Below are 14,111 nucleotides of genomic sequence, written 5' to 3' on the forward strand. Positions count from 1 at the left end.
TGACTTTTTTTTAATATTTATTTTTTAGTTTTCGGCAGACCCAACATCTTTGTTTGTATGTGGTGCTGAGGATCGAACCTGGGCCGCACGCATACCAGGCGAGCACGCTACCACTTGAGCCACATCTCCTCATATGACTTCTTTATCTTGTTGATATAGGTGTTACATTGATTGATTTTCAAATGTTGAATCATTTGTTTTTTCTTTTCTTTTTTTTTTGTGTATATGTGTGGTACTGGCGATTGAACCTACAGACATTCTACTGCTGAGTTTTTAAAAAATATTTATTTATTTATTTAATTTAGAGACAGTGTTCTCTAAGTTGCTGAGGCTGGCCTTGAACTTGTGATTCTCCTGTCTCAGTATCCTGAGTCACTAGGACACTAGGATTATGATTAAGTACTATTGCACCTGCCTTCCTTTTTTTCTTTTCTTTTTTTTTTGGTACCAGAGATTGAACCCAGGGTGCTTAATCACTGAGGAACATTCCCAGCCCCCCCCCCTTTTTTTTTAAGAGAGAGTTTTTTGAGTGAGAGAGAGAGAGAGAAAGAGAGAGAGAGATTTTATTTATTTATTTATTTTTCAGTTCTCAGCGGACACAACATCTTTGTTTGTATGTGGTGCTGAGGATCGAACCCGGGCCGCATGCATGCCAGGCTAGCGCGCTACCACTTGAGCCACATCCCCAGCCCATTCCCAGCCCCTTTTAAAAAAAAGTGTCTTATTTTGAGACAGGGTCTCAGTAAGCTGCTTAGGACTTCACTAAGTTCACTAAGACTGACTGAACTTGCTAGTTGCTGGGATTACAGGTGTGTGCCACCATGCCTGTCTTGCTTTCATTTTTTTTTTTTTTTAAAGAAAGAGTGAGAGACAGTGAGAGAGAGGGAGAGAGAGAGAGAGAGAATTTTTAATATTTATTTTTTAGTATTTGGCGGACACAACATCTTTGTTGGTATGTGGTGCTGAGGATCGAATCCGGGCTGCACGCATGCCAGACGAGCGCGCTACCGCTTGAGCCACATCCCCAGCCCTTGCTTTCATTTTTGAAAGGTAGTTTTTGCTGGATTAAGTTTCTTGGATGACAGTTGAAATTCTTAAATATTCAGATTAATGCTCATCAAATTTGGTAACTTTTCAGCTATTATTTCTTTGAATTATTTTTATCTCCTTTACTCCCTTCTTCTGATACTTTCATTATTCATATGTTGTTGAAGTTAATGGTGCCCCACACTGCCTTGAGGTTCTGTTCATTTTTTCTGATTATTTTTTTCTCTGTTTCAGAATGCTCAGTCTTACTCATAAATATTTTAAGTTTACTGTTTCTTTCTTCAGCCAGCTTAATCTATCATTGAACCCTTCTAGTGTTTTTTTTTAAATTTTTATCATTATACTTTTCAACTCCAGAATTTTTCATTTGTCTTTATAATTTCTCCTTATTCATATTCTCTAACTGATGAGATATTGTAATTATAGCTTTGATTTTTTTAAGTCATGATTTTATTTTTGATTTTTAAGTCTTTTTTAATTGATTTAAAAAAAAATAAATGACAGCGGAATGCATTACAATTCTTATTACACATATACAGCATAATTTTTCATAACTCTGATTGTACATAAAGTATATTGACACCAATTCGTGTCTTCATACATGTACTTTGGATAATGATGTCCATCACATTCCACCATCCTTGCTACCTCCCTGCCCCCTCTCTTTCCCTCCCACCCCTCAGTCCTATCTAGAGTTCATCTATTCCTCCCATGTTCCCCTTCCCTACCCCACTATGAATCAGCCTCCTTATATCAGAGAAAACATTTGGCATTTGTTTTTTGGGGGGATTAGCTAACTTCACTTAGCATTTTCTTCTCCAACGCCATCCATTTACCTAAAAATGCCATGATTTTATTCTCTTTCATTGCTGAGTAAATGTGTGAGGGGTAAAAATTTGCTCCCAGAATGTATGCTCTTTATTTTCTTTCTTTCTTTTTGGTACCCCAGGATTGAACCCAGGGGCACTTAACCACTGAGTCATATCCCCAGTCCTCTTTTGTATTTTATTTAGAGACAGGTTCTTGCTGAATTGCTTTGGGCCTCACTATGCTGCTGAGGCTGGCTTTGAACTCACTATCCTCCTGCCTCAGTCTCCCAGGCCACTTGGATTACATGTGTGCCACTGCACCAGGTGTCTGTCTCTTAAATTTTGTTGAAAACTGGAAACTTTTTAGACAACATATTGTATAATTTATTATTGATTCTGTCCTCTTTCAGTGATGCTTGGTCGTTTATTCAGTGACTTAGCTAAAATGATTCTATGAAGTCTATTTCTCCCGAAGTATACAACTTCTGATGTCCCTGCTCAGTTTTTTTTTTTCCTTGTTTTAACTTTTTATCCTAGGGTCAGCACAAACAACTTATTGGTCAGAGGTTGTGCTTATACCTCCTGATCAATCAGATCTTTGCCCATTAGTGTTGGATACATGTATGGTTTGAAGTCTTGGCTATGTATACAGTCTTTCAGACTCCTGTGTGTGATTTTGCTTTCATACCTGGTTGACCCTGGATCCAAGTAGCTAATTTCTCAGCCATTGTTCAGTCAGAGGTTATGTTGATTTCCATTGTGCCAGTGAGGCCTTCCCTTTGATTGATGGATCATGTGTGGTCTAACTCACATCCTGCCCTGTTTGCTCCTGATTGAGTGCAACCTGTATATGTCCCTAGACTTCCTAATCCCTGGATTGATTATTCTATATAATTTCCTTATTAAGGTATTATTTTGTTGGGGAAGGTTCGCATATCTCCTCAATTCACCATTCTAGAAATCCTTCCTCAAGTTGTTTTTAAATATAGTATAAGCTTGGTACAATGTCACACCTCTAGTTTCAGGTACTTGAAAGACTGAGACAATAAAATTGCTTGAGCCCAGGAGTTTGGGCCTCCCTGGGCATCATAGAGAGACCTCATTTTTAAAAATTAATTAATTAATTTGAGGGACCTGATAGTTTTAAAAAATATAAATATAGGGCTGGAGTTGTGACTCAGTGGTAGAGCGCTTGCCTCGCACGTTTGAGACCCTGGGTTCGATACTTAGCACCACATAAAAGTAAATAAATAAAATAAAGGTATTGTGTTCAACTGCAACTAAAAAATAAAATATTTTAAAAAATATATAAATATATGCATATGTATATACATGAATAAATATACCTTCTCAGATTTTGTTCTTCCTCATCAATTTATATTTACTCTATGAATACTCACTCCTAAGAAATTTCTTGGGTAACCTTGACTTTCTTGTTAAGAATTTTTCCAGTAGAGTAAAAAGATACCTTGAATTCGCTTCCCCATATAAATGGTGAAGGAGGTCTTCTCTGTGTGTAAGTACTGACCTGCTGCTGGGGCCGCATGAGAATGTGTCCTCTTGACTCTCAGAGCCAGAAGAAACTTCAGTTGGAAGCAAGCAGCAGATCAAGCAACTTGGGATTTAATGTATGAGTTGGGGGTAGAATGATGGATACCAGATTTCTATAATAATTGTGTCATTTCAGGAGGAAAAGACAGAGGAACTTAGAGGCTGATCCTGAATTGGTGGCCTAAGCTCAGGCCTTGAGAATCAGGGCATGAACCTGGGCCTGGGATTGAAATATTGGCAGAGAATGGGAGAGTATTTAGAGAATGGGGCTCAGCTAATAAAGGCAGTGAAAGCAAGATTGTGGAGGATGCAGGGACTATGAGGAGGTCAGTCTGACTGTAAGGGAGGGCTGGGCATGAGATTGAGTGGAGTGGAGAGGCCAAAGGTCTTAGAATGGCAGGCAAACAGGTTTAGACTAGAGTCTAAAGGTAGTAGAGGAGCTATTGAAGATTAATAAGTTTGGGAAATTCTTCTGGCCACTATGTGTGACATGCACGGATGAGGGGAGCCTGAAACTCTGGGAATGAGCGGAGGTTATTGTCACTGCCTAGAGTCCCATCGTAGAGCCAGTGACAGAGATGGTCTAAGACAAGAATGGCTCATAAGGAATGAGGAAAGAGTAGATGAGGTGCCACATTCAAGACCTGGTAAAATCAAGGCAAGAAACCCCAGTTTTTTTTTCCTTAGCTACTGTGAAATAGTCAGTGACCAGTGGCAGTTAACCTCTGTAGGGGAGCAGAGGAGAACAGGTTCTCCAAGCAGACATGTAGGGAGGGCCCCATGTTTCAGAAAAAGAAAGTATGGCCAGGAAAATTTGAGGGACAGAGGAGATGTAGTATAGTCATTAGGGCTGTCTGAAGATCACTCAGGAGACCTTCTTCCTCAGGGTTTACAGGAGTCAAGAAGGTTCTTAGTTAGACTCCTAGGCATGAAGATGTCCCATGATTCGTATCTGCTTTCCTTTACAAAGATTCATGAAATGTGTAAGTGACTGAAGAAGGCCTAGAGAGATCTTACTAAGAGCCTGGCTTTTTTGAGGTTTATCTTCTGAGCATAGTACCTCCTTTACCTGGTGGCTCTATCTCTTGACAAAAAGGTAAAACCAAGTCCAGAAAATAGAGCTGTGGTGACAGTACTAGAGACAGGTTTCTCTCCAGGCAATTTTCCCACTGAAGTTGCTCCAAGGTGTCTCTTTCAGAGTGAAGGCCTATTCTGAATTGCCTGGTTTACATTCAGTCTCACAATGACACCAGAACAGTTTTCCAGTTTTTTGGTTTTTGGCTTTTTTAAAATATTTTTTTAATTGTTGATAGACCTTTATTTTATTTATTTATATGCGATGCTGAGAATTGAACCCAGTGCCTCACACATGCCAGGCAAGTGCGTTACCGCTGAGCCCCAGCCCCTCTCCAGTTTTTTGTATGTATCACAAGCATGATTTTCTTCTAAAGAATTACACTTTTATTTTTCAATAGGAGGTGGTTATCAGATTTCTGGAAACTGTTGGATTTGTTTAAATGAGTCACAGCATTTGGCTAAAATAGAGAGGACTCCATCTGGTGCCTTTGCGTGGTTCCCAGTTCTGTTCTCTGTGACTGAGCTATAAGGGAAGCAGGAGAACTTGATGTTCTGTGAGCTCACCATGACTGGGCCTGCCTATTGGGCACAAGCCTCGCCTGAGTAAAGATATGGGGAAGGAAATCCTGTTTCCTGAGGGCTTGAGGTCCCTGCAGATAGCTCACTGTTTGGGAGAATGGGGGCAGGGGTTAAGGACAGGAGCCAAGGGCTCCTGGTCCACTGAGCTCTGCCAGTTATTTCCTTGGTGTGCCCTTGAGTTTGCCCTTTGGATGATAGAAAGAGGAGTATCCACTATAGGGTTGGTCTTCTCAGGTCCTCTTGGCCTGGTATGCTCTTATGTTCTCCTTGATGTCCCTAGGGGACCAAGTAAGTCAGTCTGCCTGAACTGGCTCCCTGAGAGTAGGTAGCAATGCCGCAGATCAGGTAATGTCATGAGAGCATGGGGAAAGGGCACAGGTTTGGGGGAGGAGAATCCTCGGTACAGATCCTAGCTTTGCTTTATGCAGGCTACTTCCTCTTTAATTTTATTTATTTAAAGAGAGAGAGAGAGAGAGGGAGAATTTTTTAATATTTACTTTTTAGTTTTCGACGGACACAACATCTTTGTTTGTATGTGGTGCTGAGGATCGAACCCGGGCCGCACGCATGCCAGGCGAGCGCGCTACCGCTTGAGCCACATCCCCAGCCCACTACTTCCTCTTTAAATCTTGATTTCCTCATCTGGATCTCCATTGTAAAGCTGTTGTGGGGATTAATTGCAATGATGGATATAAAGTGTCTACCTTGTGCTAATAAATGACCAATTTCCTTTCCCTACCCCACTGTCTGGTCTACTCTTCTACACACTCTGCCCTTTCATCAGTGACAGATTGTTCCACTGAGGAGTGAAAGGAGGTGTGTATGAGTCAGAGACACATTGCGGAAAATGCTGACATCCCACACAGCTTCCCACAGAGCTGCCCCTGGAGCTTCATGCTCAATCAGCAGATTGGCCTGACCCACTTGGCCATACCTACCTCTCACTGGGCAGCTGGGACCTGGTTTTCTGCACCCATAGGCAGGATTGGGCCCCTCCATGCTGGTTCCTACCGAATAATCAGCCTGAGATCCTTAAAGGTCACAAGTCCTACTCTGCTGCTTTCCTGTTCTGCCTAAATCCTGGAAACACTAGTCTCTGAGCTGTCACAGGAAGTGCCTTTCCCCTGTGATTCACTCCTCTCTGCTTCCTGGTGGTGTGCTGGACAGTGTGTGGCTAGGTAGATTCTTTCTGCTGTGGGACCAGCTGATGTGGTTGTGTGCCCCTGTGAGCAGATGCCATCAGCTATGCTGGCAGTTTCCCAAATATGCAGGATGAATCACAAGAGTCACCTGGTTGCTACCCTAAGGCAATACAGGCCTGCTGGATTGTATCAGGATTTCTGAATCAGTACATGACCAGAGCATGGTATAAAAAGGCCCCATGTGTGAGGAATGCTGAGTGGTCCCTATTGGGTCAGGAAGAGAATGAACAGGTTTGTTGATGGTTTAAGGGAAGCCTGCCCCATGAGTAGAGGAGGACATCTGCAGCTCATTAGAAGCATCCTCCACATTTTTTGTTTTTAGTACTAGGGATTGAACCCAGAGATGTTCTTCCATTGAGCTATATCCTCAGCCCTTTTTAAAATTTTATTTTGAGACAGGGTCTTGCTAAGTTGCTGAGACTGGCCTCAAACTTGTGATCTTCCTGTTTCAGCCTCCCAGATTGCTGGGATTATAGACCTGTGAGACCGTGCCTGGATCCTTCATGTTATTCTTTTTTTTTTTTTTTTTTTTTAAGAGAGAGTGAGAGAGGAGAGAGAGAGAGAGAGAGAATTTTTAATACTTATTTTTTGGTTCTCGGCGGACACAACATCTTTGTTGGTATGTGGTGCTGAGGATCGAACCCGGGCCGCACGCATGCCAGGCGAGCGCTACCACTTGAGCCACATCCCCAGCCCTTCATGTTATTCTTCTAACATGTCTTTTTCTAAGTACCTATCATGCTCTGATTGAATCAGACTTACCTATTTGTCTTTTTGGGGTTTGCCTATATTCTGACCATGAAGTGAGTTCCATGAGATGAACCTTGTTTGCCTTGCTCACTGATAGGTTGCCAATGTCTGAAGCACATTGCAGGCTCCTGATGACAAGCTGATGACAAGCTAGATCCATCCTGTGGACAGTTCCCTATTAGTTTCTCAGAGATTGACCATTGAGAGACTACCTGCAGAAGATGCTCCCCATTCGTCCTCACCTTACCTTCATACTCCCCTCCAGCCTCAGAAGTGAGTTCTCATCCTCTGCCCCTACATAATCAATCTGATATATGGCAACTAAGGCTCCATAGCATGGCCTAAGATCAAAACCTCCCATCTGAGGATCCATCAATCCTCTTCTGGGGGATGAACCCACCCCTGACCAGGAGAGGCACTCCCCTGACCACCTGGAGCTCTCTCTTCTATTTTTTTTACCCTTCCCAGGGTTCAGTAAAACTTCACACTGATGCTCCTCTGGCCACCATTATAGCCCTAACTCCTTTCCTTTCCACCTCTTGTATTTGGATTTGTATTCACTATATCCTCTATTCCAGACACACCACTCTGTTCCCTGGAACCCTAAGCTACCCTGAGTCCCCAGCACCTTCCCCAGACATTCCCTCCATCTGGTCATACTGGAGTAGGTAATATTCCCCTCACCCCTTCTTCAACAGGGCTGCCTGGACATCCTGCCACTATTACCACTAGCCTGTTTCTCTGAACCAGGGGGCACTGAGCCTATTTCATGAGACTGGCTCTCAGACCCTGGTCTCTCCTCTCTTGTCAGACATAGGCTATATACTTCACTTCTACTACTTTCTCTCCCTTAACATTGCTGGCTGGACTTTTCATTACTTCCCACTTCCCTGAGACTTTGACATCAGAATCCCAGGCTTCCTGCCAGGGAAGGAAGGGAGGAAGGCAAGAGCTAATATTTTCCTCAGTGCTTACTGTGTACTTGGCACCATTCTTCCTCATGCTGAGGTGGCTCTGGCCCCTCTATTGGCTCAGTCTTGGCCCTGGCACTATAGGTGTGGTGATTCTGGCCTGTTTAGTCACTTAGGGCCTTTCCCCTTCCTTTTCGGAGCAGGCCTCTTTGCCAGTTTCTTATTTCTTATAGCTCAGTGGCTAGTACCATGGAGAGTATGATCACATAGGCATTCACATGCTCATACATGCATGCAATACATGTGCACACTCACTTGCAAGCACACACATGCATACAGAGAAAAGAATGCATAGTTGACAAAAAAGGAAAATGAGCCACCATCCATGTACATTTCTCTGCAATTAGGCAGGCATGTGGGACAACAGACACAGTAATGCTGTAGGCTGGAAAGGTGGTAGTTGGCTTTTCCTTTTAAATGTCCTTTGATTTTGCAGTGGGTATTATTTAGAGTAGGGGATATTTTTCCTTTTGGAATTGTAAATTTCATTTACTGTCTTGAGATGGCTGGCTTATTTTTTTTAATCATCTATATTGTTTTTGACAAGTGCTATAAAGAATTGCATGTAGCAGGACAACACTTTCTTAGACCCAGCCCTGTCTGGGCCTTTGGTCTCACTATGTACAAGTGAGAGGAGAGAGTGAGGACAGAGAAGGGCTCCTCAACAAAGGAAAGGTCCTCTCTGCATGACGCCATGAGGAGTCTGCAAGAAAGTATGGCAGATGCCTGGGCACTGGGGAATATAGCAAAGACTCATACAGGGCAAGATGCTTGAGCTAGGGTTCTAAGCAAAGGATCTTGAAAACAGAGATTAGAGCATGAGCTGATAAATGTGGGGCCCGGCAAGGAGCCTCAGGAATCCCTGTCTGCAGGCAATTCAGGAAGAGGAAACTGCCTAGACAGAGGAGCTTTGAAGGGTCAGGTAAGCACACCGGGTGGGGTGGTAACCCTGGAAGTGCTGTCAAAGGACATAACCCTTGCACTTCCTTGTGGGAAGATTAAGCACCTAGCTCAATGTGGTCTATACAAGTCTTCTCATGTGTAGTTGAGGTTGTGGCTACTGCCATAGGAAAGCCATATATATAAAGATATATGTGTGTGTATACACACACACACACACACACACACACACACACACACATATCTTGTCAATGGACCTTTTTATTATTTTTTAATTAATTTATTTATATGCAGTGCTGAGAATTGAAATCAGTGCCTCACACATGCCAGGCAAGCATTCTATCACTGAGCCACAACTCCAGCCCAAGCCGAGCCTTTTTTAAGCATGCTTTCTGAGTGAGATGTCTGAGCAGGGCCGTCCCTTGTGTCTCTGACCCCACACTTCAGATTTCTTCTCCTGGACATTTATCTGTCAGTGGACCAGGATGCCTGGCAGGCCCCAAGTTGATTGCAGTGGGTCTTGTCTCCTATGCCCAGTGTGTTGAAAACCTGATTCCCTGACCAACCAACCTCAGTCTGTTGGTCATTCAGTCCACAAACATTTACTTAGCCCTGCTCTGGGTGGGCCCTGTGCCAGATTCTTAGGACTCAGTGGTAACAGTGTGGAAGAAAGCCAGATAGTCCATTATTCTTTGGAATGGTTCTTCTTCCCTTGTCTTCTGCCAGGGTTTGCTTTGGCCTTACCAGCCCTCATTCATCTCTCCTCCTGGGAGGATCACTACCTTTCCCCCTACCACAAACACATACATGTGCACATTCAAGTTCCCATTATTTTGAGTAAGATAGATAGGGTTTTGTATGTGAGATCACTTGTTTGAATCCTTTAGATCTCAATAGATTTGTAATTATAAGATGTAGGTAGTGTTCTGAGAGTTTTGTTCTTTTGTCATTTCTAGTGCCTAGCACTACTGGACTCTAGACCAGTGCTATGGGTCCTTTGTCCAATATAGCATTCTTTAGCCATTAAAACATCCCTGCCCAAGAGCTAACACAGTGCTCAGAGCTAGGTTCCCACAGGGTGAGTCCATGGATGAGTTGTGGTAAGAAAGTTTTGAGGGCTGGGGTTGTGGCTCAAGCAGTAGCGCTTACCTGGCATGCGCGGGGCGCTAGGTTCAATCCTCTGCACCACATAAAAAATAAAAAATAAAGATGTTGTGTCCACTGAAAACTAAAAAATAAATATTAAAAAAAATTCTCTCTCTCTCTCTCTCTCTTAAAAAAAAGTTTTGACTCTTTCTATTTTATTCAGAGCTAAAACTAAAGACAAGCAATGATCCCCAATCACAGTTTTATTTTATCATTTTTGAGTAACAGATAAGTTTTCTTTGTTCTTATATAAAAGCATGAAAAGTAAGAAGGATATTGCTAGTAACATTTTTTATCTAGTTTAAATTTTTAAAAAGCAGCAGCTCAGGATGCAGAGCCAAGAGGATCACAAATTCAAAGCCAGCCTCAGCAACTTAGCAAGGGCCTAAGCAACTCAGCAAGACCCTATCTCTAAATAAAGTATTTTATAAGGACTATGGATGTGGCTCAGTGGTAAAGCGCCTTTGGGTTCAGTCCCCAGTATAAAAAAAAAGAAAAAAAAATAAATCCATGGGGCTGGGGTTGTGGCTCAGCGGTAGAGCACTTGCCTAGCATGTGTGAGGCATTGGGTTTAATCCTCAGCACCACATAAAAATAAACAAAATAAAGGTATTGTGCCCAACTATAACTAAAAAAAAAATTATTTTAAAAAAATTAAATCAAGGGTTGTAGTTCAGTGGTAGAGCGCTCGCCTAGCACGTGTGAGGCACTGGGTTCAATCCTCATCACCACATAAAAATAAGTAAATAAAATAAAGGCATTGTGTCCAACTACACCTAAAAAATAAATATTTTTTAAAAATTAAATCATGAAACCTTGATTTCTGGATAAAGAGATTTTGCTTGCTTGGTTTTTTTTTTGTTGTTGTTGTTTTGTGGCACTGAAGATTGAACCCAGGGACACTCTACCATTAAGCTACTTCCCCAGCCTTTTATTTTTTTTAATTCCTAAAATTTTTTTTTGTAGTTATAGATGGACAACATGCCTTTATTTTATTTATTTTTATATGTGGTGCTAAGTATCAAACCCAGGGCTTCACACATGCTAGGCAAGTGCTCTGCCACTGAGTTCCAGCCCCAGACCACCAGCCTTTTATTTTTTAAGATACGGTCTCACTAAGTTGCCTAGACTTCTCTCAAACTTGTGATCCTCCTGCTTCAGTCTCTGAAGTAGCAGGAATTACTGCATGTGCCATTGTGCCTGGCTAGATAATTTTTTTTATTTTGGGGGACAGGAGGGCCCCCCAAATAGACTATAGACATGGTTTTTGCTTTCTATTGAATCCCTTTGGGAATGGGTAGGAAGTCAAGAGGTTTCCATGCCAGGTAGAATTTTTCTGGAAGTCTCAAACAGCAGGTTGTAGAATGCTTCATACACTGGGGTGTTTGTAGGTCTAGCCCAGTACCCAAAGTACAGTAGGTATTCAGCCTACTGTATTCATGTAGTATTCATGTATTAGTGATGTAGATAACTAGGTTATCTCGCTAACTGTGCTGTTGGTCCTGTCTCCCTTCATATAACTAGAGCAAGGCTGGATGTAAAATAGGCTCTTAACCATTTTGGGGGGCTAAGAATGTGTCCTGGAAATCCTCACAGGCAGGTGGAGTTCTGAGTGTCTCTTCAATATTGGGTCTGAATACTGGGCAGAAATTGTGAGGTTTCTGGGCCAGAGTTCAGGCTTCTGTCCTCTTGGAGGCAGGGGTAGCAGGGCTGGGACCTGGTATATCTATAATCACAAAGGCTTTCAGTTTTCTCTTGACTTATTTTTTACTTCATGTTTGCAGCAGAATTTGGAAGAGAGCTGACACACACAGAACTGTATCCTTGATAAAGAGCTGTAGTAGTAGAATTTGCAGTAGCTAGAACCTGGGGAAAGCTGGCTCAGCTTTATGCAATTATTTCTGACTCCTGGTTAGAGCTTTCTAGTTTTAGGAGCTTATACACATATACTCACCCTGGATCAGGAAACTGGGACACTACCAAACTTAAAGTTGTGATCTTGTGAGCTCCCAGTGCAGATGTCCTCAAGCTTGGAACTGGGAGGAGAGTAGAGACTCAGTGGTTTGGGTTGGATCAGAACTCCACACTTGGGAACCATCATACTCCCAGAAGACAAGACCAGGAAATGTAAACAGAGGGCTACCTCTGGGACCAAGGCTCCTAAGAAGGCTGTGAAAAAGTGGCTAAGAATTTACCTGACTGGCCAGGTATCCCTTCAAAAAGCTGAACCTATTAGGGGAGTCTGTAGAGATACCTGGTTGGCCTGGAAGCACTATTGAAGGGTGTCCCAGTCACTCCAGATTGGACAGGCCAGGAAGTTCCTCAAGACTCAAATGTTATGTATGCTACAGATCTTGGTGTAGGGATGCACTATAAATTGCCTAAATGTCAGCATCTTGGGTTCAGTCCTGATGATGCCTAAAAATAAAGGGTCCCTAAGATTGGAGTTCTCATTTCTTCAGGTGTCCTAGGTCAGGACCATCTGGAAAGCCTGGGAAGTGATGGCAAGAAAACTTCAAGGAGTTGCTGATCTGGGTCTCAGCTCTAGATAGTGACTTTCTGGTCTGGACACCTGCCTACCTTCTCTTCTCTCCTCTTGCCCTTTTGGCCCCCAGCATGTGTCCCCACCTATCCTGGCTCCCCCAGGAATCTCCTGCTAATGAGCTATAACTCGAGTTTGATGTATAAGCAGGGGGAAAGGAATCAGAGCATTGATTGCAAAGCTCTAGCACCTTCTCTTTTACTGGGGTCTAGCTAAATAAATCAGTTCTTTTATGATTGTAGTAAAACTCAATCTTTGTCTCATTTCCCCTGGGAATTTGTGAATAAATGGTTGAACCAGACTCTTATAAATTATGAATGGTATAAATATGACTAACTCACCTAAAAAAAGCTTTAGCAGGGTCATTTTCTACAAACCTTGTCTAATTACAAATTATTTTTCATCAGTTAATTAAAACAGTCTGTGAAACTTCTGCTTCTTTCAATTAGCAAATGGGGACTGCAACTACACTAAATTCTAGGAACCCCACCCTCATGGGGTTCTCAATCTGGTAGGGGAAGGCAGCACTGGCCCCAATGCATATGGAAGGAGACCTTAGGGAGGCTCCACACCAGATATCAAGTTTATAAGGCTCTGTGGAGGCATTCAGCTAGCCCTTTGGAGAACCTATAGGCCTAGATGCAGGAAAGTACCTGGCTTATCAGTGAGCTCTCAAGTCTCAGGCAGGACTTACATGCAGCAGGTATGTGGGTGAAAATCAAGAGACAAGGCAGATGTAATAAGTAGGGGCCTACTGACTGAAGGCCAAATCAGCCATTAAGGAGTTTGGCCACCATGGCCTTCCAGAGGTCTGGGTACTACCTGAAAAAAATGTTTATGAATATGTATTTTCCCCACTGATGTTAAGATCTTGTAAATTGGCCCATGCTTTAGAAAATTCAGAACTTGCACAGATGGAAGCCACAGAAAAACATCTTTGTTTTGGGTCGTAAAATGTCTTCTGGTTAAATATGATTAAGTAAAAGCATCTCATTGTTGAGTCTCTTTACTGAACTAACTAAAAATTACAAGAAGAACAAGAAACAAAAGAAAGAACTCCACCTTCAACAAAACTAACAAACACCCCTAAACTGAAATATAATGAATAAAGAATGGCCTCCAAGTACAGGAAAATCAGTTCAGGATGAGGGAGGTTCCTAGGCAGGGAAATTTGGTTTTATGGAACCAGGGCAAAGAGCTCAGAGTCCAAAGGCCAAAACAATAACCTCATCTTGGACTGGTTAGCAAAGCAAACATACCTGGTGAATCTTAGCATCTCTGAACTCTATGTGATGCCAAAGAGTAACTGGGGCTATGAAGTTGCCTAAGGAATTGAGCAGAATTTGGCAGATGGGGAGGGACAGATCATGGGTTGCCTGCAGTCAGGACAATGGAGAGACAAAGGAAATTCAAATATATTTAATTGGTATCCCTGGAGAAGAGAATAAAATAAGTGGAACACAGAAAGATTCAAAGATACAATAGAAGAAAACTGCATCTGCTGAAATAAAAGAATACATAAGTCTTTAGTCTGAAA

General features: G+C 42.4%; 1 protein-coding gene across 1 annotated transcript in view; it reads left to right on the forward strand.

The window, feature by feature from the left end:
• Bsn (bassoon presynaptic cytomatrix protein) overlaps positions 1-14,111 on the forward strand; it is a 98,432-nt gene that overhangs the window by 37,352 nt on the left and 46,969 nt on the right. Inside the window, exons 3-4 of the mRNA XM_026384007.2 lie at positions 11,738-11,752; positions 12,509-12,530. Of these exons, the coding sequence (XP_026239792.2) occupies positions 11,738-11,752; positions 12,509-12,530 (37 nt within the window). The remainder of the gene's footprint in view (positions 1-11,737; positions 11,753-12,508; positions 12,531-14,111) is intronic.

Source organism: Urocitellus parryii, chromosome 2 (assembly GCF_045843805.1).
Source record: "Urocitellus parryii isolate mUroPar1 chromosome 2, mUroPar1.hap1, whole genome shotgun sequence".
Lineage (NCBI taxonomy): Eukaryota > Metazoa > Chordata > Mammalia > Rodentia > Sciuridae > Urocitellus > Urocitellus parryii.